Here is a 25256-nt window from a genome sequence, read left to right as displayed (position 1 = left end):
ATTAGGTAGTTTCACGTTGAAAGGCTAACGAAACCAATTTTACCTCCCATCCCTAGCATGGCATCCCTTCATTAATGCTGCAATGGACTGGGTACGATACGCCGTTTTGTCATTTTATTTCTGTCATTTCCTTCCCCGCTTTCATTTGTGCGCCATCCTCAGCAGCTCTGCTAAGCCATTTGATTTCCCATAAACTGTGAAGAAAGTCAGCCCACTGTGTTGATAATGGGTCTTGATTAAGCTGTAGCTGGGACAGACAGTAATCCTTCCATGCAAGAACCTAAGGCACCAAATAAGTTGGATGTCAAGGACGTTTTAAGCTAAAGTAGGCCATTAAGCTCTTCCTGAACAGAATGAACCATTTACAGTGGTACAACACTGAAATCATTTGTAAGGATTGTAAAGATGGAATCGGAAACAAAACACCTCATGAAATGCAGGATACCGGGGGAGGGGGGCAGAGGCTGTACTTTGAGAATGATGTGGGATGTGAAGAATTCAAATGACAGGAGCAGAGAGGGAAAATATTGAGAAAATTCAGTAGTATGGTAATCTGCTAGGAGGTGGGAGACCTGCGGAGATGAAGATCTAGTACCCCTGGCATGTTGCCAGCAGACGTTCTACCCTTGGAATATTGATGAAATAATCATCGCTTAAAAAATAATATCACCAGCTGTACAATTACATATTTAGATACATGGAAGCTTTAGCGCAACCTGAGAACGCGACACATGGGGCAGGAAGACTGATTAAGATGGCAATTTATACAGCACATTGGTGTTGAGCAGCAGCATAGAAATGTTAGCAGATAAGAACATAATGAGGGCTAAAAGGTTCTTGACATGTGAAAACGGCGCCTAGTGATAGCATTTGTGCTCAATGAGAGAAATACATTAGTTCTGAACAGCTGTTGAGATGTGATAGAAATCAAGCAGGGAGATGTCATTAAAATATATATTAAATCATCTGCCTATCAGTGCAGAGGGGAAAATAATATATACTTATAGCAAGCTCACTCTCTGCATGTAAGTCCTTCTGGAGATGAAATAGTACCATGTATGCGCAGGAAGTAAGTCAGGTGGGGGTTGCAGTAATACATTTTTTTAAAACTCTAATGGGGAAGAAAACACAAAACCACAAAGTAAGGGTTAAACATACTCAGTTAGCACAGACTGCTGCAGGGACAGGACAGAAAACTGGGAAAGGGAGTGAAAGGCAATATCCTGAAGAAGGGCTTGGCTTGTAGGGTTGAATCCTGTAGAGGAGCTCCTCACACTACACAACCTGTCACAGGTGCCACTTCTTTCCTTCTTGGCAATTACATGCATGCAAGGCAGCTTTTAATCCTTGTTTTTATTTATAGATAAAAATGATTCACCTAGTCCCCACATTTCTGACTTGTAAGTATGATTTAATAAGAAAGGAGGGGAATGTGCAGAATCCCCAGAGCAAATGTCACTACATTTTTCTTTCTGACTCCCTTGAAAATCCTCAGATCTTCCAGCTTGACAAAGAACTCCAAACGAACCACAACATTTCATTTTAGCTGAAACAAATGGCTGGGTTGTAAAACGTCACTAGCGGGTCCGTTTGTCTTTTGTCTGAAGTGAAGCAGCTACACACAGGGAAAGGAAGCAGTGGCAATTGTCCTGGTAGGTAGGACTGAGGGCTGCTCGCTTCCCACTAGGCCTGGCTGGCTGACCAGACTCAGCAGCAGCTGCTAGGATTACGAGACCAGGCTATATGGGAAGAGGGCCTCATAGGGGCCTCCGCCTCAGTCTTTCAAAATGCCATGTGAGATTTCCCGAGCGCTAGTGGCATCTTTGCCACAGGTTCGGTGAAGTCCTGTGGGACTTGTGCCTAACTGCAACCTTACAAGCTGTGGCAATTTGCTACGCAGTAGGCAAAAACCAAATGGATCCAGCCAATCAGCCAAATGGACAAAATTCCTACCAGGTCCCTGCCCCAAAAGCAGACGACCCCATGACAGGCCAAGCAAGGTCAATGCGAACAACCCTAAATATAGGGAGGGTGGGCGGGTGATCCGATGCGCGCAGTGAAAAGAGGAAGCTCAACGCTGCACGCAAGGAATATAAATCTTCTGGCTGTCAGTCACAAAATGGCAACATCAAATTCTCCCCAACGACAAGAGAAGCCCAATCGCAACGGCGGCCAACTATCTTTACCCGCCCAGCAAAAGTGGGATGTCTTGTTAGACCCCGCTGCAACATGTGCTCTCCATGGAGGAGAACACACTTAAGTAGCTGGTGGAAATGTGATGGGACTCAGGATGGCAGAATGGAGTGACAGCAGCAGCAGTTCTGCCGCTTTACCTCAGGTGGCGAAAGGAGGCACATTTCACAGAGAGCGAAAATATCCAGGAAACGGGGCCCCAGATTTGGCTCAGCAGGACTATTACCAAACATTTAAATAGCTATTTACTGCCTGAAAAGCTTGACAAATTGTGGAATATTTGAGAATGTGTTTAGCTCTGCTAGGTGGATTCGTATTGAATACGCTCATGTGGGTCTGTAGATGTAATTAAATACATTGTGCTTAAATATTTAAATGGGTTTTTTAAGAGCTAATAATAGCTTTTGCTATAAAAATGCTTATTTGCAATTATACTAAACAAAACACTGGTTGTTTTTTTTAAAAAAACAACTTTTAATGGAAGAGTTTAAGGAACGCAGTTAATAATACGTTGAAGTTTCGTGGTTTTAAGAAAAATGCTCAGTAGGTGGAGTTTGCCAGAAGCATGAACATTTGCTGACCTGTCCATTAATTTTGGAACCAGTTTGATGGTAAAACTGGATTTGTGGGCCATTGATTAAGAGGCTGTCAGTGAATCAACCTTGCTGGTCCCACTTTGACCCTGGAGATGTGAACATGAAAACAATGCCCTCGAGAATGTACCTAGTGCTTTCCATTACCATTGCATTACTGCAGCTAGCCTTAAAACATTAGGATGCTGGGTTTCTAGGAAAATGGCAATTTCTTCCAGGTTGCACTTCTCTCCTCTCATTTCAAATGTTTATGAAGCTTCTGGTCGTGGTTCACACAAAAGATTTCTGTCACTACGGTGAATAGGAGGTCAGAGACTCTCCTGCATGTGTGTAGAATCAAGGAAGACGACGACTGCAGTAATAAATGGTGGCTATTCAAGACACCTGAGCTCTGGCAACTGCCCAGTCCAGCCCAACTCAATGATGACATCAGCCAGGACTGTGAGAACCTGCATAGGTTGTGCTTCCATTACAGAGTATATCTTCCTGGGTTTGCTTATTATTTTACAATTTTGCTTGCGCATCTTTAAGGTCTGAAAACATCTCCGGCAGTTCACTTTCTCTCTTGCTCATCCCCCCATAAAATCAGGCGCAAACTGTAGGCTGGCTCTGCCTGGGACAGGTGTGCAGTGCTGCCATGGCTGGTGCACCACACCTGAGAAGGGCAGGCAGCAGCATTGCCACGACTCTCCTCTCCCCAGGCTGCTCCCTGCTATGGCACAGGCAACGCTGGACTTTTTGCCCTGTATTCATCCCTTTCCTTTACAGTGGTACCTCGGGTTAAGTACCGTACTTAATTCGTTCCGGAGGTCCGTTCTTAACCTGAAACTGTTCTTAACCTGAAGAACCACTTTAGCTAATGGGGCCTCCTGCTGCTGCCGCGCCACCGGAGCCCAATTTCTGTTCTTATCCTGAAGCAAAGTTCTTAACCTGAAGCACTATTTCTGGGTTAGCGGAGTGTGTAACCTGAAACGTATGTAACCTGAAGTGTATGTAACCCGAGGGACCACTGTACTATGAAAACTTGTCAATCTATGGTGGTGTCACCATGTAGACCAACGTGGTGGAACCAGGTGGCCAATTCTACCCCCCCCCCCCAAAAAAAGAGAGCAGTTAAGTGGCAGAAGCATAAAAGAAATGGTAAAAAATAAATTCCAGCTACCCAAAAGGAGGTACATTTATTGTCTTTCAATGTGTTCCGTTGAACGCAATGCAGTACTCATTTCTTTCTATAATATGCTTGGAACATTTGCTCATTGACTACTAAATATTTTATCCATTGTAGAGAAAGCTACTCATCCTCTTGATGCTTTAGCACACACTTCTTTAAATACTGGCTATTATTTAAGGGGAAGTGTCTCATATCACATTAAATTGCTTGGAGAAGCTTAATTGTAAGATACAGCGGACACTCGGGTTGCGAATGTGATCCGTGCGGGAGGCACGTTCGCAACCCGCAGTGTCCACAACCCGCAGTGCCGCACATGCGGGCTGCGATTCGGCGCTTCTGTGCACGCACAAAGGGCGATTTAGCACTTCTGCGCATGCGCAAGCGCCAAAACCCGGATGTAACCCGTTCCGATACTTCCGGGTTTCAGCATGTCCATATCCTGAAAACGCACAACCTGAAGCATCTGTAACCCAAGGTATGACTGTTCTCGGGGAATTATCACTTTTTGATAACTGAACATAGCATATGCACGTAATGAATCATTCTCCTTTTCCTCTTCCCCTCAACATCTGGGTACTATTTACCCTGCCCCCAACCCCAACCCCCAAATGAGGGGAATTTTGGAAGTGGAGGGCACACCATCTCGCCAAATCAGGTGAGACTGCTTACCTTAGGGGCAGCAATGGTGACAAGTCCTCCTCTTTTTATCTTTGTAATGCTACTGCTTGTGAGGGGGGCAGGTAACTTCTCCCCTCTCCCACCACATTCTCTTCAACTCTTAAAGTCACAGTGATTGGAGCTTTTGCACTGTGTGCAGCTGCTTTCCTCCACTTCCAGTATCTGGAGCCATGACATTTGCTTCCAGAACCAGGAGAAGCTGGAACCAGCAGAGAGAGGAGAGGAAGCCCTCTATCACCCTCAAAGGCGCATGAATGCAAAAGCTTTTCATTCCCTGCAACTAAAATAAATGCCCCCTCTAAAACGAATCCAAGCAATTTGATTCCACCCCCCACATCTTTGTAAACAATTGACCTTCCTTTCCAGTTAACCCTATTCAGATGGCCATGGCAATTTGGGGGTGGCCCATCGCGAACAAACAATCTATGTGCTAGCACTGTCGCACCAAATTCTGCATTAGATTAGGGTGGCTGCTAAGAGAGGGCAGACAGAAAGCTCAAACTAGTGCTAACAATATAAATGGAACAATTATTCTGGGTATGTCTCAAGCTGTGAAATACACACATCCACACTATGGTACCAATTTAAATAGACCAAGGTTTACGGCATTATACAAAACTGACAATGGATTGAAATTACTAGGATTCTGAAAAATCATACTACTGTAAAAGCAAAGGAGCCCTTTAATTAGATGACTCCCACTCTCTCTCTTAATTGCATCGGAATATGCAAAACAGATTTACAGCTAGCGGCCTAAACACATAACACTACTTTAGAGTTAATTACAAAATACCATTATAATTTTTTCAAGGTGGAATTGCTGCTGTTAATGCTGTAAATATAAAGCATGTGCAACACTTTATATGAACTATATTTTTGGAATATATGGTTTCTACCAAATAATTTCATCACTAGTTATGAAAAAACATTTTTCTCCCTTTCTCACTTCCATCTGTGGCAATATCAGGGGGAGGGGGAATGCAGATTTCACATATTGTGTAGATGAGCCAACTATTGGACAAGTTTTCAATGCTTTTCATTTTACATTGCTGAGTGTCTGAGAGACAATAGAGCCTTGGTAGATTCTGGCACAGCTATAGCATTTAAATAGTTTAATAGTCAATTAAAAAATACTTAGTAGCACCTGGCTGCTGTTTAATTTGCACCGCTTTGAAGAGAAAACATGTTACTTAAAACACTTAACAAGTCTAAAATCCCGGCTAGAAAACACAGGAAGGAAAACATTGCACAGGGTTTTCTAGAATGCACATTAATGTAGAAATAATGGCTTTAAATTAGAAGTCACCACTGCAGTATGGCCTAAGGCGAAGAACCTATAATCACGGATGAAACATAGCTCCTATCCTATAAAGCAGCACACTCACACTGCCTTAGGCTTAGACATTTACTCCATCAACATTATCCATAACGCATGCCCTGCCCCACAAACAAGTCACCATTCCTTTACAGAAACACCAGAAAAGACAATGAACTGTGGATGAGCAGACAGGCAATACACCTTTAGTAAAATACCATAATCAAATGGCAAAACTTTGGTTCAAGTGCTATGCTTGCTTATTTCAACTATGTTCAAGTCATAAGAACTAGCAGTTGTTGTTTTAAAATTTGTGGAGCCACAGTACTATCCAAGAAAGGCTTAAGTCACAGTGGTTGTGGTTAGACTTCACGCTGAACCATGGCTTAGTGCTACGTGAATGAGCCTAGCTTCCTCCTGGGCATGCGTGCTTACCATTCGTGCGGCTGAAAGCAGCAGTTTGGAAGCGTCATGCCTTCCTGCCGTGCCCAAACTAGTTCCAGCACGCCCGATTCACAGCCCGTGGTTTGAAGCTGGCTTGTTTTGAATCTCACAGCTAATGTTAAGCAACAATAGCTGGCCCACACAACACAAGAAGCTGCTAAAATGGGAAGAAAAATGTTTTTGAAGGCCACATAAGAAGATGGGACAGTAGTGGTGGCAGGGAGTCCAGGAGGAGACTAGGCTCGTTCCCATAGCATCAAATCATTGTTTTGCACAGAAATTGGGAGCCTGAGGCTCTCCAGATGTTGCTGCACTACACCTCCCACCCATTGGTCATGTTGGAGTCTTAGCAACATCTGGAAGGCTACAGGTTACCTATCCAAGGGTTAGTGTAGTACCTGGATGAGATAAAAGTCAAACACAGCTTAGTGAATCTATGCAAAACTATTGGACCTACCTTTCGTGAGGCTCCTCTCACCAGATCCTTGACATCCGTCCTCATCATCACATTCTCCGCTGGATCCCACCTCTTCATTTATTCCATTCCCACTGCCGCCGTCCCTGATAGCCATTCTTTCTGACTTTAAGTTTGTTTTCTCAGTCGCCCCCTAAAACATAAAATAAAATGTTGGCTATCGTTTTAGTGATTTTCTACGGTTCGGTCTTCAGAGGAAAGGTGCTGGGGGCTTCCTTATTTCATTGGCCCGTTTCCCCATTGGAAGCCACGTTCTTGCAATTTCATATCAGCCCATATCAAACAGCACAGAGTCACTGAATGGAAGGTGGGACGTTATCGAAGAGCTCATAAATGAGACCCTGGGCATTTGAGGTCCTGGAACGCACATGTGGCTCAGTGAAATCTCCTTCTCTCTCCAAAGTCAATCTTTCACTTTACAGCATCTTTCACTTGCAGCTTCTCTGATGTTAGGTTGTGCAGGGGGCTGTCATTTTTCAGCCACTTCCTTTCCCCACTTTCCTGAAGTCAGTAATTGCATCGGCTGGGAGCTGGAATATGACACAATGAATGTTCAGTGAAAACCCCCAGGGATAAGGCTAGCTATAGATGTGGCTCATAAGAACAGAATAAGGACCCTACTGGATCATAACAAAAACCTATCCGGTCCAGTATCCTGGTCCCATAACAGACAACCAGATTCCTATGGGAGCGGAAGAGCACTCTGCCTGCTTGTGTTCCCCAGCAACTGGTATTCAGAGACATATCGCCTTGGATCCTGGAGGTAATACAACCATCACTACTAGTAGGCATTAGCAGCCTTATTCTCCATTCTTTTAAAGCCGTTCAAGTTGCTGGCCATCACATAAAAACAAATTCTGGAGTCTAAACATACACTATATGTACTTCCTTTTGGTCCTTTTTACAGGGCACACAGCTTACTGAACCACCATCTTAAGGTCAAAGACTTATGGAAAAACTGCCACATATGTAGATTTTTACTTGTTTTCCTCAAGTAGAGATTCTGGACTCTAAAGCCTCGAAGCTCCTGTACTGCTGCAGGATGCACCACATACACAAAAATTCTGTTTGGGAGGAGGGTAGTAGTAGAGGCAGGCTGACTATCAGAATGCTGGAAGGCTACTGATGGGACCACAGTAGTCCTCTTTTTTTTGTTTTTTGTTCTTTTGTTTGCCAAGACCTCCCTCCTTAAGCTAGAGGCAGAGGAAATGAAGATCAGGTTGCAAAGAAAGACTTCTGGGTATTTTCTACATAGTGCTTCTCCAGACAGTTAGACTATAGTTCCCAGGCAATATAGGCCGATGTTGGTGCTGATGGGAGTTGGAGTTCAACACTGACCTTGGAGTCCCTCTGAACTCTACAATACAATCATACAGAGGGCCACAATGCAATCTACCTATTTGCAATCAGTATAACATTTTTTTTTGTTTGTTATGCAAATATCAGCCAGAGAGTAGTATTGGGACCACGGCAGGTAGGGAGGGAGAATTTAGCTCTTCCTCTTCTATAGTTCTGACAAGCCTTTCTGAAGCTGTTGTTTGCTTTTCAAGGCCTTCACTAGCGCAAGTGGGATGAAAAGCATAAATATCACTGAAAAGTTTGAGCGTTTTTTTTTTCTACCTTTAGTCTCAAAACTTCAGCTTCCCTTTGTATGATCATTTACAACAATCATCATTTTGCTTGGGCTGCTTTCATTTTGAATGGTTTGAAACGTCAGTATTGTATAGCTGTTCTAGTTATGGGGTGTATAGCAGGAATTAGAAAGGATTATCAGTTTCCCCCATAACATCTCCTCCCCCTTTTTTCATCAAAAGAGACTGTGTAGTCACTCACTACTCCCCCTCCCACTGTTCATTTTTATTATTATTATTACTCCTAGGTGACCCACTAGCTGTCTCCCTGAAGACTGGACAATGGTGAACACTGCAAGAAATGGACAATGGCTTTCTTATGCTTACAGCATTCAAACAATGGAGGAGGTAGGTGGTAAGACTAGACGCATACTGAGTATGTTGACATATACTTACATTACACACCATTCAGTGATTCATCACAATCTTTCATGGGAGGCAACAAAAGCATGCATCATCAACAAATGCTCCTTTCTTTTGGAGAAACACAGGGTAATTATTCAGCCCTATTGCAAAAAGTTCACGGTGTCACACTTTTTACAGATGGGCATCAGAGACATGATTTGTGTCCACATGACAATATCCAATTGTAGTTCAGTTTTATTTTTAAACAAGCAGCTTGATGTTCATCATTACTATTATTCATTATCTGAAAGCCTGATGTCATTCCGACATGGTAGAACGAGCTTGCTTTTAAAAGTCTTTTTATACATGATGAAGGATTGCTTCATTGTCTCATAGATTTCTGTTGTGTTTTGGCTGTAAGATAACTAGACACAGTCAGCTTTCTACGGCCTTCCTGTTGAATAAATGCTTATGTTTTACGGAGCCAATGTATAATTAAATACAGGCTTATATGACTGCTTGCCACTGAAAGAAGTCATATTTACTCTCTATGAAAGGCAGAAAATCCTGTTAAGAGTTATTCAGCACTAATGGCTCATTTCTGGCCATGGCAAGAGGCTGATTCTGACTATGCTCCCTACTGAATTCAATGGGACATATTTTCATGTCATTCCACATAGTCTGGCAATTTGAATGGGCTTCCGGTAATAACTGGCAATTTGTGTGCATCGCGTAATAACTGAGCACAGCTGCTTTTCTTGTGCAATTTTTTTACTGCGCTCTTTTCAGGAGAAGAAAACCAGTTTTATCCCACCTCTGCAACCTGTTTTGTAGTGCTGGTATTGCATTAATTCTAATAACCATCTCATACTGTATGGAAATGCTCCCAGCCTGCCTGTTTAGTTTGACAAGATCAACTGTGCTACCACATACAGATTTTACCTCCCAACCTGTAACTTCCTTTTGCTCTGATCACCTTCACCTGTTCAAAATGTTTCACTTTCTCTACTGAGATTTCTGAAATGCTTCTGGCAAAAGGGATAAGCAAGTTAAACTTTGCAAGAACAAAACCATTTGGTAAAAGGTTCCATATGCTGATTCCTCTGTTGGATCAAGAGCTGGAAGTGCAAATGAGATGCTAGGAAAGGCATCCAATGCAATTCTAGCCCGTGTGGTATCTTGAAGACAGGATACGGTTCCCTACTTGCTGTCTCAGCCCTGGCTGTGTATGACTCTGTGTGGAACACAACGCACCCATCATTTAGGAGAACTTTGAGAGGGTATACCAAACAACACTGTAGGACTGGAAATGAAGAACAATGATATGGAAGAAGACCTGGGAGCTTGCCAGCATACCTTAAGGGCTAGTTTATTGTCTGTCCTTCTGTGAAAGGATACAGGATTACACCCAGAGACCACAGCTTCAGTTTCTTAACCCTACACTGTTAGAAACAGGGACCATGACAACAACCTAAGTGTGTCTGTTTTCTAGTGTAACAAGGAGACAGAAGTGAAACTTTACTAATCAAGCCAAAATTGAATTGATATATGGGGCTGGATAGAATGCACACAACCTGATATGCAGTAGATAAATATAAATATGAACAGAACTTATCTAATTTACTCCTTCCCCCCTCATATAGTGTTAGATTTATTCTAGCAAGCCAGAAGGATACCGTGTAACAACATTAATGACCCTTACAGAGAAGATTCATAGTAATAAAAGTAATCCATCATCAATTCCTGAACCCAGCTCTCCACAGCCTCGTCTGATATGCTTTCCACTATGCCACACTTGTCTTACAAGGATCCCATTCAAATAAAGCTGACTAATAGTGCGTGCTTGGAATATAGAGGCCTGAATTCAGTATGGCAATTGCTTTGCAAAATGCCTCTTCACTTGATTGTTGTGGTAACCTTCAGCAAACCTTTGCATTCAAATCCCCCCAGTAGGCAATCACTGCAAAACAACAGAAACATCCAGAACTGTCCTGCCTCCCCCCACTTTAATCATCTACAAAGATTGAGAGTGGAATCCTGGCTCTCACTTGCTGATGCTTTCCTGAAGGCCAGAAAGACATTTGGCATGGATCATTTACTAACCAAAAGCATGATCTTTCAGCAAGACTTTGGCAGTTAATTTCCTTTTTTAATATGCCGTAGCAAATTATGTATTGGCGTCTAATGGGATGAGCAAATGCCACTGCTGACTTTTGCACAAATGATGCAAGAAAGCGTCCTTATGCAAATGACTTAAAAGTGTGATCTTTGCTTAGAGACACATAGGAAGCAACCTTAGCCAATTTGTCTGTATCATTTGTCTATCGACCTGGTATACAGTACAGTACAAGTACTCTGACCTGCAATGGCTGCCTGGATCTCAAGCATATCATCTTTTGAAAACACTGGATATCCTAGGGATTAAATCTGGGGCTTTCTATATGCCAAGTCTGTGCTCTACCACTGAGTTATAGCCGCTACCCTGACATGCTAATAGTTTCTTGGCATTAATTTCAATAGACTTCTAATACAGTTAAATAACATTCTCTTAATACGTTTGGATTTCTTTTTTCAATTCTAAAATAAGATTGTACTTTGAATAGTTTCGGTATTCTCAGTTAAGCTCATGGCATGCATTGTTCTAAAAACCATTCAGGCCATTCCTCATCTAATTCTTTTTATCATTTCATGGTTTAAGGCTGCAATCCTAGGCATGCTTGCCAGGAAGTAAGGCCCACTGAACTCTGCAGGGACTTACATTTGAGTAAACATGCATTTGTTCTGGCTGTTAATCTTTTCATCATCTTTCGGACTTTCAAGTCTTTTACTTCACAGGTGCTGTACCTATAATGTGAAGATATTTTAGAAGCAAGGGATCAAACAAAAGAAAGTTTTAGAAGCAAGGGATCAAATAAAAGCTAGTCATCTATGCTAGCTTTAGTGCCTACAGGATTCCTAAAGCTGTGTTTTAGCCTGGATTTCTATATAGCACATGGCTATTTTAAATGGATGCCTTCCTGGAATGATGGGCAATATTATCAAAATTATATTAAGAAAACTAAATATTTTCAGATTTATTTTTTTTAGTAAGCAAGTACCGTAACTGTGTATTATCATAACCATCATTATGTTTATTATATTTTTCATTTTTATCTTTATTACTCATCCTTCACCAGCAGGTCTTGGGGGGGGGTTACTATCAATTCTACCTCCTCCAGCCCAAGGAAGTTGTGTGGGGCCTTTCAGAGGAGAAAAGGGGGGAGATGGTAGCTTTGGGCACCAATGAATGTTTTGTGTTTGAAAGATGGGATTGAAATACTAATAAATTAGTAGGGATAGAGAAGAAATTTTGTTGGTTTGGCACCTTAATGCAAATCTGCACAATTCACATTCCTGAAACAGTATAGAAACAAAAAATGCACCTATCCTCTAATTCACACATTTCCAAATTTTGTACTGCAAGAAATTATGTACAACAATGTGAATATTATGGAGAAGTGTGCATAAAAACACATATATTAGTGAAAAGTGTACACAAAAGATTGTTATTGTCTTCCACATATGACTCAGGGTGATACACAAAATATACTGAAACAGTTTCAAAATAGCACAAGAAATAACAGACAAGTTTAAAAAGCAATACAAAATGAACACCCACGGCAGTCTGCTAAATGCATTATGGGGAAAAGCACTTGCAAAAATTCACGTATGTACATATTTGGAGAAATGCTGACCAATGTTCAGGAAGGGTTTTTATACAAAAATAACAATCACCAACCAATGCTGAAATCTAGTTACCGAACTCAAAATGGGGGGGGGGGGGGGGATTGTAACTGAGATACACCAGCACTGATAGATTTGTAGATCTGCAACAGCCAGCCAGCAGTTCACTGCCATATATATGTCCTTATTACAACTTAGAGGTGGGTTGTGTTGTTTTTTTCTTCTGCACTTCTGCAAATCTCATGGTTTCCCTAGGTATGCTGATACCTCCCTCCTCTAGTACACAGGTGGTATGATGTTGGCTACATAAGTGATGGTACTCTCCCTTTGAAGAATAGATATAGTGGAATAGTCTCCATGGTGACATGCAGTATATCTGTGAGTATCAGAGACTAGGGGTATACAATGAGGAAGATGGTTGCTTCCCTGCCCAGTTGTGTACTTCCTGGAAGACCTAGAAGATCTAGCAGGACTGTTACTTATTTTGAAAATTTATACGTTGCTTCATCTTCGGTGAACCCAATCACAACAAATCACTGAAACAATAAATATCAAACTGCAAGCCAATAAGCTACTAATCACTTCTTATACTCTTACCAAATTCATCAGAAAACTTTTTACGCAGTGTGGTTTTCAGCAGGGCTGTGCAGATACGAGGGCAAACTCTTTCCGAGATAAATTTGTGGAATTAATGACTGATCAGCATGAACCTGTGATAGAACTGTCCTGCTTAAACATTCGCACCTGCCAGCTTTGAGGCTAGTAATAACAGGGCAAGAACATTCTGTTTGATCAGACCTAGGAAGTGTGAAATGAGACGTGTCTGCAATCCGGAAGCTTGTCTCACTCCATCAGTCCTTGAATGGCTCCATTTTGAGGAAGCATGTTCTGATGGGTTAAGCGAATAAACAGTGCCCCCCCCCCCAAATTGTCAGATAGAAGTGAACAAAACCCTTTTTTCTGCTTTTTACTCCGACAGCAATTACCTTGCTTGTTTGCTGAAGGAAATGTTCATGACATGCTCTAGTGCATGTTAATTCTGTTTCATGTTGTCAGATAATTATTTGTTTCCAAGCTCTGCATTAGTTTGGATTATTCTCATGACAACATGAAAAGTTTGACATTTCTCCATGAAGACTGGAGAACATTTTTGCCATTTATAACAGCAAGGTCTCAGGCAGTGTCAAATTAGTAAAATCACATACATAGTTATATGCAAAGCTACTAAGAAAATGGATGACTTTACTTGAACCCTCCAATAGTGGGAACATAAATTAAATTTAAAGAATATGATCAAACAAATTAGCACTGAGCTAACTTCTTTGATCTTGGTCTGAAAAAAATAAATCCCAAACTACCTAGTTTATTTGGCTACTGTAGGTATGAGTTGCATATATACCTTGGATTACAGATGCTTCAGGTTACAGACTCCGCTAACCCAGAAATAGTACCTCGGGTTAAGAACTTTGCTTCAGGATGAGAACAGAAATCGCATGGTGGCGGCGCAGCGGCAGTGGGAGGCCCCATTAGCTAAAGTGGTACCTCAGGTTAAGAACATTTTCAGGTTAAGAACGGTCCTCCAGAACAAATTAAGTTCTTAACCCAAGGTACCACTGTATAGGTATAACTCTATCCTGTTTCTACACCATTTATCAATGAAACAGGATTGATGTGTACATTATGATTGGCTTTTTCCTTTATTTTTACAGCTCATGTATGAGGAATCTAACATGAAGAGTATAATGCAGAAACCAACAGAGCACTGCAATATCTGTCAAGGTGGTTGGAGGTCCAACTGAACATCCCTGATAATGGAAATGGGTGCTGCAGTTGACATAACAGTTCTGGTGCAAACTGAGAAAAGAGAAAATGAGAAGGCAACTATAACATGATTCAATGGTTGCAGAATCCCTTTCATTCATACCTTCCTCATGCCCATGGAAGGGACAGACCACAGCTGTTGGGGCCACATACTACGGGTGTTGAATTCTACTCACTCCACTGCTGGTATCTGTGCTTTCAGTGGGACATATGAAAAGGGGAACCTATGTGCATTCAGCTGTATGTGTATAGATGCCTCTTTTCAGACATCTTGCTGAATGTACCAATCAGGGTGAGCCCAGCAGGGCCCCTCCCCCTATTTACATGGTGGAATTGCACAAAAGAGCAACACAGGCATACCAAATCAAGCATTTTTAGCACCCAGAGGCACCAAATGTGTGCATTTGTCTCTGCTGCGCAAATGCCTACCCACACCCTCTTCAGTGCCAAAGAATGTACAGTCAAGGCATCTCCCAAATCAAAGTGAATAGAGAGGCCGTTGCTTGTGAAACTTTCTACGAGCCTTAGAGTGAGTGGGGGTGTGTGTGGGTGAATCTGTCCATTCTGGTTTCTCTCAGTTTCCCATCTTTCCAGTCTTAAATTCAGTTTTCCATGTTTCCACATCAGTTTGTGGGTATTTTTTTAAATCCTTGCCAAAATTCACCAGTGAGTTTATCCTAATATACATAGGTTTGTATGCAATTGTGCCTATTAGACACATATTTTTTTTTGCAAAGCTATTTACCCTAATAAAATGCATTTTTGTATGTTGTGTTCATAAATGCATGCATTCTTATGCACACTGCAGCCCAGTACATGCATTTTTGCACCCATGGTTTCTCTGGAAAAGTGCACTGAGAAATATGGAGAAATGTGAAATTTGAAGGATGGCTGGGTTTCAGTTTGTGAATTGTTCCAGAAAATGACAACTAGGTCAGTTCACCTCTAAAAGCAAACTGAATGAAATTTCTCCTCCATCCCTAATACTAGTGAGTAATACTGTTGGTCCATATAGCCAAGTACTGTGCATTATGCCTGGCAAAGGATCCAAACCATTATGCACATGTCTCCCCAGCCCTGCTGCCAGAGGTCCTTTAACAACACAATCCCAACCATGGTTAATCAGAAGTAAGTAAGTGGGGTTGCAATGGCAGCCTAAAATGCTGGAGATTAAAGCTGTGCCATTATGCACACAAAGTATTCTTCCACCAGGATAAATAGATAGATGATAGATAGATAGATGATAGATGATAGATAGATAGATGATAGATGATAGATAGATAGATAGATAGATGATATATATATTAGTATATAAAGTCTGCAACTGTAAACACACATCTAATTGTGAATGTTTACATATTGCCACATTTTACTGGTACTAAAAATGCCTGATTGTACAAAATTATCATGCTACATACTTAATATGTAGATGAAAGTTTAATATCTAGCTATTATGCAGGGATATATTATTGTAAGCAGAAAAATTAGTCAGTATGAGTACATTCAGTGCAGGCACGGCTATCCTGAAATTTCCCCCCCAAGACAACCTTACTCTAGTAGGAACAACAACAACAACATGTTCAGTTCTATGAAATAGCTGTGTTTGTGGGGAAAGTATGATAGGTTGCTGTTGGAATGATTTTTTTAAATAAGCAATTTATTAAAATGGAGAAATAATGTAGTCTTAATCATCACTGCAATTAAAACAAATTTACATTATTTATCCCATTTATTTAAATATCCACAAATATCACATTATAGGCGAACACTACAGATGGATACACAGCTTGTATGGGAAATCACGATTATTTGTTAAAACAAAGGATCATTTATGCAAACAAGATGAAGACTTCTATACAGTTAGCTTGTCAGAAATATTAATGATCCACTTGTATCTTAGGCTGCCTTGATTTAGCCTCAGGCGATTCTCTCACAGCTACTCATTAAATACCAAGAAAGAGACGGCACACAGAGATTATGTGTTAATTTTTTAAAAAACTGTACTTCATATTTCATTTGTTCTCCTGCAAGCAGGGGAGGATTTAGGTTTGATAAGGCCCTAAGCTACTGAAGGTAATGGGGCCTTTACATGTCCAGCTGTCCTTTGTCAACAACAAATTGTCATTGTTTTTTGTGTTGAATATAAGCTATGTGGTAATTTATGGACCCAATAGGTATCTAAAGCCATTTGCCTATGTTGCCATGCAACCAGTCTAGGCAGAATGTAGGCACCCTATATACAGAAATGAGCAAACCAGTGATATTTTAGGGAGCAGGCTAGCAGGCGGGGCCCATTACTTACATCATAGGAGCCTACACAACACAAAACACTGTTGCTGTATGTAGGTTGTATTTTATTTATTTTTTATCTTATATTTTGGAAATGTACATCCAGTTTTTCCCCCCTTTAATTTTTTTGGGGCCCCCCAAGTGAGTGGGGCCCTAAGCTATACCTTGCTTAGCTTATATGTAAATCCAGCACTACCTGCAAGTAACAGGCTTCTGTCTTTATGGATGCCTCATGGCTTTCCCTTGAAGCCACTTCTTCTGTGCACATGACCAATCCAGTCACTTCAGCTCCACAGGCACGTACTTCTATTCTACAACATGCTAAGAACACAGGTGTGTTAAAACATATGTGTTGCTATAGATACATGCCTGACAAGTGCAATTCTATGCATGTTGACTCACGACACAAGTCTTACTGACTTTCTCTCAGGTACAGGATAGCGAGATCAACCATTTTGGTTTCCCATCTCCAACTACATTGTAGGACTTTGCTTAGCTACAGGGAAATGCCACAGCGACTCGTGACTGGTTTGGGCTCCTGGGGAAATAAATGTGTTTCACCCTCATATGTATGAAGCAAGCATTTCTGCCTTGTTTCCACCTGTTTCCTTTCCCCGGGATCAGTGGAACACTGGATTTCTTGGGCCTATTATGAGATGATTTTTCCAAAGCGTGTTCTCCTCCATGGAGAGCACGTGTTGTGGTGGGGCCTGGCAAGCCACCCCTCTGTTGCTGGACGGGATCGTTTAGATGGCCATCTGCAGTGATTGGGCTGTTTGGGTTACTGGGGAAATTCTGATGTTGCCAATTAGTGGGATGGACCAAAGGTTTTAAATTCAGGGCACGCAGCACTGACTGATCTTTTGCTGCATGCATCGGATATCCCGCCCACTCTCCCTAATTTAGGGCTCTTGCGTTGACCTTGCTATGCCTGTCATGGGGTTGTCTGCTTTTGGGGCAGGGGGTCTGGTAGAAATTTTGTCCATTTGGCTGATTGGCTGGTGCCATTTGGTTTTTGCCTACTGCGTAGCCCATCGTTATAACTTGTAAGGTTGCGGTTAGGCATTGGTTAAAAAATTGGTTGGTGGAGGGGTATGGATTGGCGGTGCCTGCCCCTCCAATGCTGCTGCTGCAAGGGAATTCTGTTAAAGCAATCCAGGGGCTTGCCATCCTTTCGTCTGACTCCCTGGTTGGGGCTTGGGCCGCGCAAGCCCCTGGGAGCATGTGGGGGTGGGGATGAGGGTCTGGTGCCCGGCTCCATGCTCTCCCCAATATTGTTTTCCCTTACTGGCTTTCACTGGAATCTGGAAGTCAGTTCTGTCCCGGGGCGGGGACAGTTAGTCGGAACCAATGCCTAAGCAACCACTCACATTTATGTATTTTAATAAAGTTGTGGCCAAAATTATGCCAAAAACCTTAAACAAAAATTCTGTGTGGATTGTGATTTATTTGGGGATGGCTTGGGAGACCTCGACATGCAACACATCCAGCCTTTGCATTTACCTGCAGTATGGATGGAGGCCGAGGCAGTGGGAGCAGCATGATCATTGCATCACTGCATATGCATTGCTACTACACCTGAAACATTAAGAGCGTGTTCCATAAGGTTACTGAACAATTACAAAAATCAACACTCACTGCAGATAATTATTCTTATGCTAATTAAATGTTGTAAAAACAAACAAGGATAGGAAGGACACTCACACACACTTTCTCTCTCATTCTTCAGGTTTAATTAAGGAACCTAGAATAATTCTAGCTACCCTGGCTATCAAAAGAATGAAATTCATGAATGTTATTGGAATTAACTTTTAAACATTATTACATTAGCAGTAAGATTTTTATTTTTATTTTTTTTAAAGTTACCATGAAGAACAAGGACTTAATCATTTTCTTCGCTCTAATAATTGGTTTATTTATGGATTGCCGTTTACATTTGTCTCAAGGCTATTTACAAGGCAATCTTGGATATATTGTCAGGGCAAATGGATGCTTATTCCCCTGGATTGTTCCATGTAGTATTGAGTGAGACGTAGTTCAAACATTTGAGTCCTTCTACCAATCAATTAGGGGACGCAGGTGGCGCTGGGGGTAAAAGCCTCAGCGCCTAGGGCTTGCTGATCGAAAGGTCGGCGGTTCGAATCCCCGCGGCGGGGTGCGCTCCTGTCGTTCGGTCCCAGCGCCAGCCAACCTAGCAGTTCGAAAGCACTCCCGGGTGCAAGTAGATAAATAGGGACCGCTTACTAGCGGGAAGGTAAACGGCGTTTCCGTGTGCGGCTCTGGCTCGCCAGAGCAGCGATGTCACGCTGGCCACGTAACCCGGAAGTGTCTCCGGACAGCACTGGCCCCCGGCCTCTTGAGTGAGATGGGCGCACAACCCCAGAGTCTGTCAAGACTGGCCCGTACGGGCAGGGGTACCTTTACCTTTACCTTACCAATCAATTGGGATGCAGATGGCGCTGTGGGTTAAACCACAGAGCCTAGGGCTTGCCGATCAGAAGGTCAGTGGTTCGAATCCCTGCGACGGGGTGAGCTCCCATTGTCGGTCCCTGCTCCTGCCAACCTTGCAGTTCGAAAGCATGTCAAAGTGCAAGTAGATAAATAGGTACCGCTCTGGTGGGAAGGTAAACGGCAATTCCATGCGTGGCTCTGGTTCGCCAGAAGTGGCTTAGTCATGCTGGCCACATGACCTGGAAGCTGTAGGCCGGCTCCCTCGGCCAATAAAGCGCAATGAGCGCCGCAACCCCAGAGTCGCCCACGACTGGACCTAATGGTCAGGGGTCCCTTTACCTTTACCAATCAATTTGTTCAAATGGTGATGGTGTGTAAACTGCCCCCCTCACCCTACACAGGAGACAAACACTAGAAATATTTGTCTAACGGACAGATTCCCAGTGCATAAATTAGTTTAATCCCTATGCTAGGCCTTGCATGGATAAAATCATGTGGAGGACAATGATTACTGCCTGCTGAACCCTCAGCAGTTATTGAACACCTGAAAGTTCTGTTTAGCATTGTCCTGTCCTCCTATTCTCTGTTCCAGTTGGCAGCAACACACTAGACTTTGACAGGGTAAGGAATCTCCTGGTTGTACTACTATTTACATATATACCTAGGGGGAGCAAATCTAGGGATACATATAACAAAAAGGAAAAGTGTAGAACTCTCTTGGTCACATGGCCAAGAGCTCCATTTCAAAATACAGAGAATGCAACTTTCAAAGCATGGCTGTATTCTGCTTCGGGGTTTCAGAAAGTGTGAATTACGTAGGGTCACCTGAAATGTGAACTGAATCTAATTTCAAGTTAGCTCAACACCTCTCCATGCAGCACATGGATTCAGGGAGAGCCCATGCCAACATCATGACCCTTCTTCAAGAGGTCTGCTTTGCAAACCATCAACAAATGTCATCTTGATGCTTGGAAGCTGCACATCCTGAAATTTTGCACCACTGTAGGCCACTTAGCATTTGCATAATTTAATTAATCTTAATGCCTTAAAAATGTGACATTTGCCCTTTACATAACATTGAATCAGACACTGCGATAAAAACAGAAGTGGCAGGCGATGGAAGCACTGGCTTATTTAAAATAAACTGGGAGGTTATCCTACATATTTTCTACTTCATTCCTGCAAAATTGTCAGGCCTCTAGCCAAGTATGCCAACTTTCATCCTTGCCTAGTGTTCCAAGACAACCTACCAGCTTTCTTTCACCCCACCATTTTCTTTCTCCACGCTCTCCTCTAGCTCTTTTGAACCTACATCACACATTTGATTCAGTGAATTCAGTCAACACTGCGCCTATTTTTCTGGCTCTGGATCTGCTTGGACTTGTCTCAAGACTCAGATCTGCATATATATGCAACCTGGATCTTACAAGTTGTCCAACTGAGTTCATAAACAGCAGCGGGGACTTGGAAATTATTGGGGGGGGGGAATGTTTCTCTCAGCATGAGGGGCTACAGTGATGGCACAGGGTTTCAAGCAAATCCTGTTTGCCTGCTTCAAGACCATTTATTAAAATAAAAATGTCACTTGCTGTCATTTCCCTATTGGAGTACTCCAGTTACTTCATCATTCAATATATGGATACACGGAGAGATAGGCAGATTAAACAGATATTACATTGTCTATACAGCAGTTAATGAATCAGTGTATGTGCAGACTAATTCTGCTCATTATGTACCTCAGGGTTTTCTTGCTGCTCTAATATGACAGCTTTTCTTCTAGAGGAATTATACTAAGATGCACATGCGCGTTATGTATTCTATTCTATTTTTATTTTTTATTTTGCTAGGGAAGCTGATAATGTGGAACCTTAATAAAAGACCTTCTGGTGTCAAGTTTTATCATTTGGAAGGTTTGGATTAATATGAAATGCACAGCTGAGGTACCTGTGGTCTGAAGTGCTTGAGAGACTCTTTTAATTGCCGCAATCTGTTGTTCCTCTCAGATCTATTTGGAAAGGTGTTCAGCAAGGCATGTGTTTTGCTGATGAGCTGCTCTACGTCTTGTAAAGCAGTAATATTTTGGCTTCTGTCAGATGTTGGCACTGCTGATACTTAAATGTTTAAGAAGAGGAAATGAAAGGATGAAGACTGAATGTTAAAGAGAGAGGCAGAGATATGTTAATGGATACTTGAAGTAATAGTGTGTGATAGGTTAAGTTGTTCTTCTCTTCTGTTGTGTTCCTTACAATAATCAGAACACGGAAATCTGCCGATAGGGAAGTATCGGCTTAACATTATTTTAGCAGAACACAGCAGTCCAAGTGAACTGCATCTCTACATCATGTCTGCTTGTTTTCATTGGCAATGGTGTTTTGTTTTGCTAGACTCCCCAAAATGGCCAACTTTGGTTCAGATCAAGTACTCTTTTTAAAAATAACTGCAGTGCCTTAGAAGTAAGCTAGATGCACTGTCCTTTATTGTGAAGTTATTCACCTTTGGAATTAAATATATGTATTAATCTTTTATTACATATATTTCCCTTGTTTGAATTGTTGGATAGCTACATGACTCAACCGTGCACAAAGCTGCATTACCATTTTGATTTTTGTGTGGTTTTATTGTATTGTAATTGTTGCATTGATATTTTCTATCTTAAAATATAAATAAATAACTAAAAATTACTAGAGGGCCTACAGCACTTGCCTTCTGCCTGCTCAAAATTCTAGGTTTCCTTGTCAGATGTTGTTTATGAATGAGTCACGGAAACAACTCACAGGACTACCTAGTCTCAGCTATTTTTTATTATTGCTATTTAACATTTATGGAGCATCTTACCATTTTAATTTTATCATATAATTTTACGCACATCGGATCACATTTACATGTAACTAAGCACACTGCGTACCCATAAGCATTGTTTAATTCTGAAATAAATAATGATTGTGCAGCACTGCCCAATTGTCTTTCCCTACACAATTGAGATGAAAAATGTTAAAATCATATAACAACTACTGCCAAATGTTAATCCAATGGCAATCCCAGTGCAGGGTTGAATTCATTGCTCCTGGTCATACCCTAGGCAACACTGCTAGCTGAAGTAAAAGCTACTTGCAGCCTTAAAACTAGATTCTGGAGGATCATCCATATATCATTGCCTTCACAACAAGATGTTTCAGGTTGCTAAGCTTACCTATCTTCCTGTTTCTTGACAGACATGATGGAAAGGGCAATGCAAGGTGACAGCTAATGTTCTTTTTCAAACCTGCACTGAATATTTTAAAACTTCTGATAAGTATTTAATTTAGAATACCCCATACTACCCCCACTGTATTTGATTGAACATTTGCAGCTGTTTGGCATCTGTGCTGAGACACATGGAATAGAAAGAATATAATAAAGGTCTGCTAATTTGAAAAGAAGAAGAAAAAGGATGCGGTTCTGGTAAGTATTCTGGGAAAGACATATTTAGTAACTCTAATAGAAACCTTCCACATCTCTGTTGAGATGTAATGCTGGTTTCTCACAATTACAGTTCTACTCTAATTCAGTTGTTCTTCTTATGATCTGTACACACATTTTAGCAACACTTCCAGGCATATTTTAATTCTTATTTGCAACGTTAGCTCTTCAGATTAAAATTAGACTATGCATAGAAACAAGGGCCGTTTTCAATCGGCAAACTGATGTCTCCATAAAAGAAACCAATATGCTGTCTACAAATATACCCCTTTGCTTCATTCCAGGGATCTTGTTAACACTGTACATTTGGGCAACACATTTCCAGTGCAAACTCAAACTCTTCATAGAACATTTTCAAACCTTTGATCATTGAAGGGTGTCACGTGGCTTCAGACCACAAGCAGTAACCTTCTTTCACTGTTCCAAACTATTTTCAGCAAGTAGTTATACAAGGCTTAAACACCAGCAGAGGAATTATGGTGCAATGCCAGTACTCCATTCCTGGTTATTAGTGAGAACAATCTTCTGCACTCACATACCTGCAAATTGTCTCTGCAAACTGGTGGTAAGGATTAAGTGGGAAATAGGGCATGAGACAATATGATCATGTGGACAATATTAATGTCACCACAAATAAGAACATACTGCTGAGCTGAAATTTGGGGGCTATGTCCATTATATCTGAAGAAGCGTCTCCACCCCCATTGTTCTACCCAGACACTGAGGTCCAGCACTGAGGGCCTTCTGGTGGTTCCCTCACTGCGAGAAGCCAAGTTACAGGGAACCAGGCGAGGGCCTTCTCGGTAGTGGCACCCTCCCTGTGGAACACCCTCCCACCAGACGTCAAAGAGAACAACAACTACCAGACTTTTAGAAGACATCTGAAGGCAGCCCTGTTTAGGGAAGCTTTTAATGTTTGATATATTAGGGTATTTTAATATTTTGTTGGAAGCCGCCCAGAGTGGCTGGGGAAGGCCAGCCAGATGGGTGGGGTATTAATAATAATAATAATAATAATAATAATAATAATAATAATAATAAGTCCTTAGTTGTTTCCATAAATGGCACATTTCTTGTGCAGAGACAGTGAGGGCTCGTCCACACCTCAGCTTGCACCATGCCTAGAAACAGGGCTGTCTTTACCCAGGGGTGCAAGGGGTGTGGGGCACCCAGGCGTCGAATTCTGGGGGGTGTCAGGTGCCCACCGCTGAAGCCGCCTAAGCTCTTAACCGCGATTGGCTTTAAGATCCATTCTCTTTTGCGGAAGAGCCACAGAATCAATGTATCTGGTGCCGCCCCATAGTGGTATGTTTCATTTTCGCATGATCGCAAAAATGGAAGACGGAGCTATTGCTGCCACTTTTTTATATATATTCCATGTTAGTGGTTTTTGCTTCCCGCCTTAAAAGCTGAACAGCTTAGACTTGCACCCCTAAAAAAAGCTGGGTGGATCTTTGCACCCCGGTGGCACATATGCTAAAGATGGCCCTGCCCAGAAAGCACAGGTCCAAGAGGTTCCTTGATTGTCCTATGTTTTTGAGGCACAGATCTGAGAATCTTTCCATTTGCCCCACTGCTTTTCTGGGGGAAATGCAATCTTTACTGCTGAATCGGCCATTTGCACATTCACATACTTTGTCCTCCATTTGACACTCCAGCAAGGCAAAAAAGACTTGTGAGGGGTAAAAGCAGGGCCAGTGAGGGGTATAGTCTGGGGAGATGAGAGTTACCAGGGCCAGAGAGACAGGCCTGAAGAGCTACATCTGGCCCCTGGGCTTCAGGTTCCCTACCAGTAACTACACTGATCAGGAACAGAAAATAAACTGGGTTAGAATAATAATTGTTTTCAAGGTGTGGCTTAGTTTTTCTGTGGTGTTAGGAACAGTCTGAGCATTTTTTCTGCATTCAAAGAGACCTGTTCGTGTCAGGATCTCTCCTGAAACCTGTCCATCACTTATAAATAAACAGGCAGCCCTGTTTAGGGAAGTTGTTAATATTTATTGCTGTATTGTTTTTAACACTTGATTGGGTGCCTCCCAGAGTGGCTGGGGAAACTCAGCCAGATGGGCGGGGTATAAATAATAATTTATTATTATTATTATTATTACTATTATTATTATTTAAGTCTCCACTGCTGACCTGTGTTCAAGTATATGACAAATAATGGCGAGTGGTGGCTGAAAAGGCAACTTGCACAGCAACGAAGGACACAAAATGAAATTCTCCCAGGCAACGATAAGATATGATCAGTATTTTCCCCATTGCTGAATGAATAATTCCACTAGCTACTAGACTTAAAAGTTTCCCTTTCCCAAAGAACCTGAAGCCAGCCCTCTAGGTTAATTAGCTTATTTGCAGCTTTTGGAAATGAGCCCCTTCAAGCAGAAAGGAGAAAAATCAATATGGCTTAGACAAATGATCAAGTGTGCCGATACAGACATAGCCAGCACCCTTTAAGTATAAGCCATTCCACTAGCACTCTGCGCCCTGGCCTTATCGCTGGAGACTGTCTTGGCAGTACCTTCCACGCTCGTGTCAGAATTACGTATGCTAATGCTATGCCTTCTTTTTAACTTTTACCTAACCTTAAACATGGTCTCATTTCATCAAGGGCACACAAAATCCACTTTCCCCAGTATCAGTGGAAGTTTATCTTGTGCTCTTGGCA

The 25256-nt window shown here is 41.9% G+C and overlaps 1 protein-coding gene across 2 annotated transcripts in view; it reads right to left on the bottom strand.

Annotated features, from left to right (window-relative positions):
* Positions 1-25256, bottom strand: part of LOC310678611 (glypican-5-like) — a 390679-nt gene that overhangs the window by 109227 nt on the left and 256196 nt on the right. For both annotated transcript variants that reach the window (XM_083442762.1, XM_083442763.1), the window contains one exon: positions 6852-7002. In XM_083442762.1, the coding sequence (XP_083298888.1) occupies positions 6852-7002 (151 nt within the window). The remainder of the gene's footprint in view (positions 1-6851; positions 7003-25256) is intronic.

Source organism: Podarcis tiliguerta (assembly GCF_965153285.1).
Source record: "Podarcis tiliguerta genome assembly, chromosome: 5".
Classification (NCBI taxonomy): domain Eukaryota; kingdom Metazoa; phylum Chordata; class Lepidosauria; order Squamata; family Lacertidae; genus Podarcis; species Podarcis tiliguerta.
This window is presented reverse-complemented; position numbering and strand designations above follow the sequence as displayed.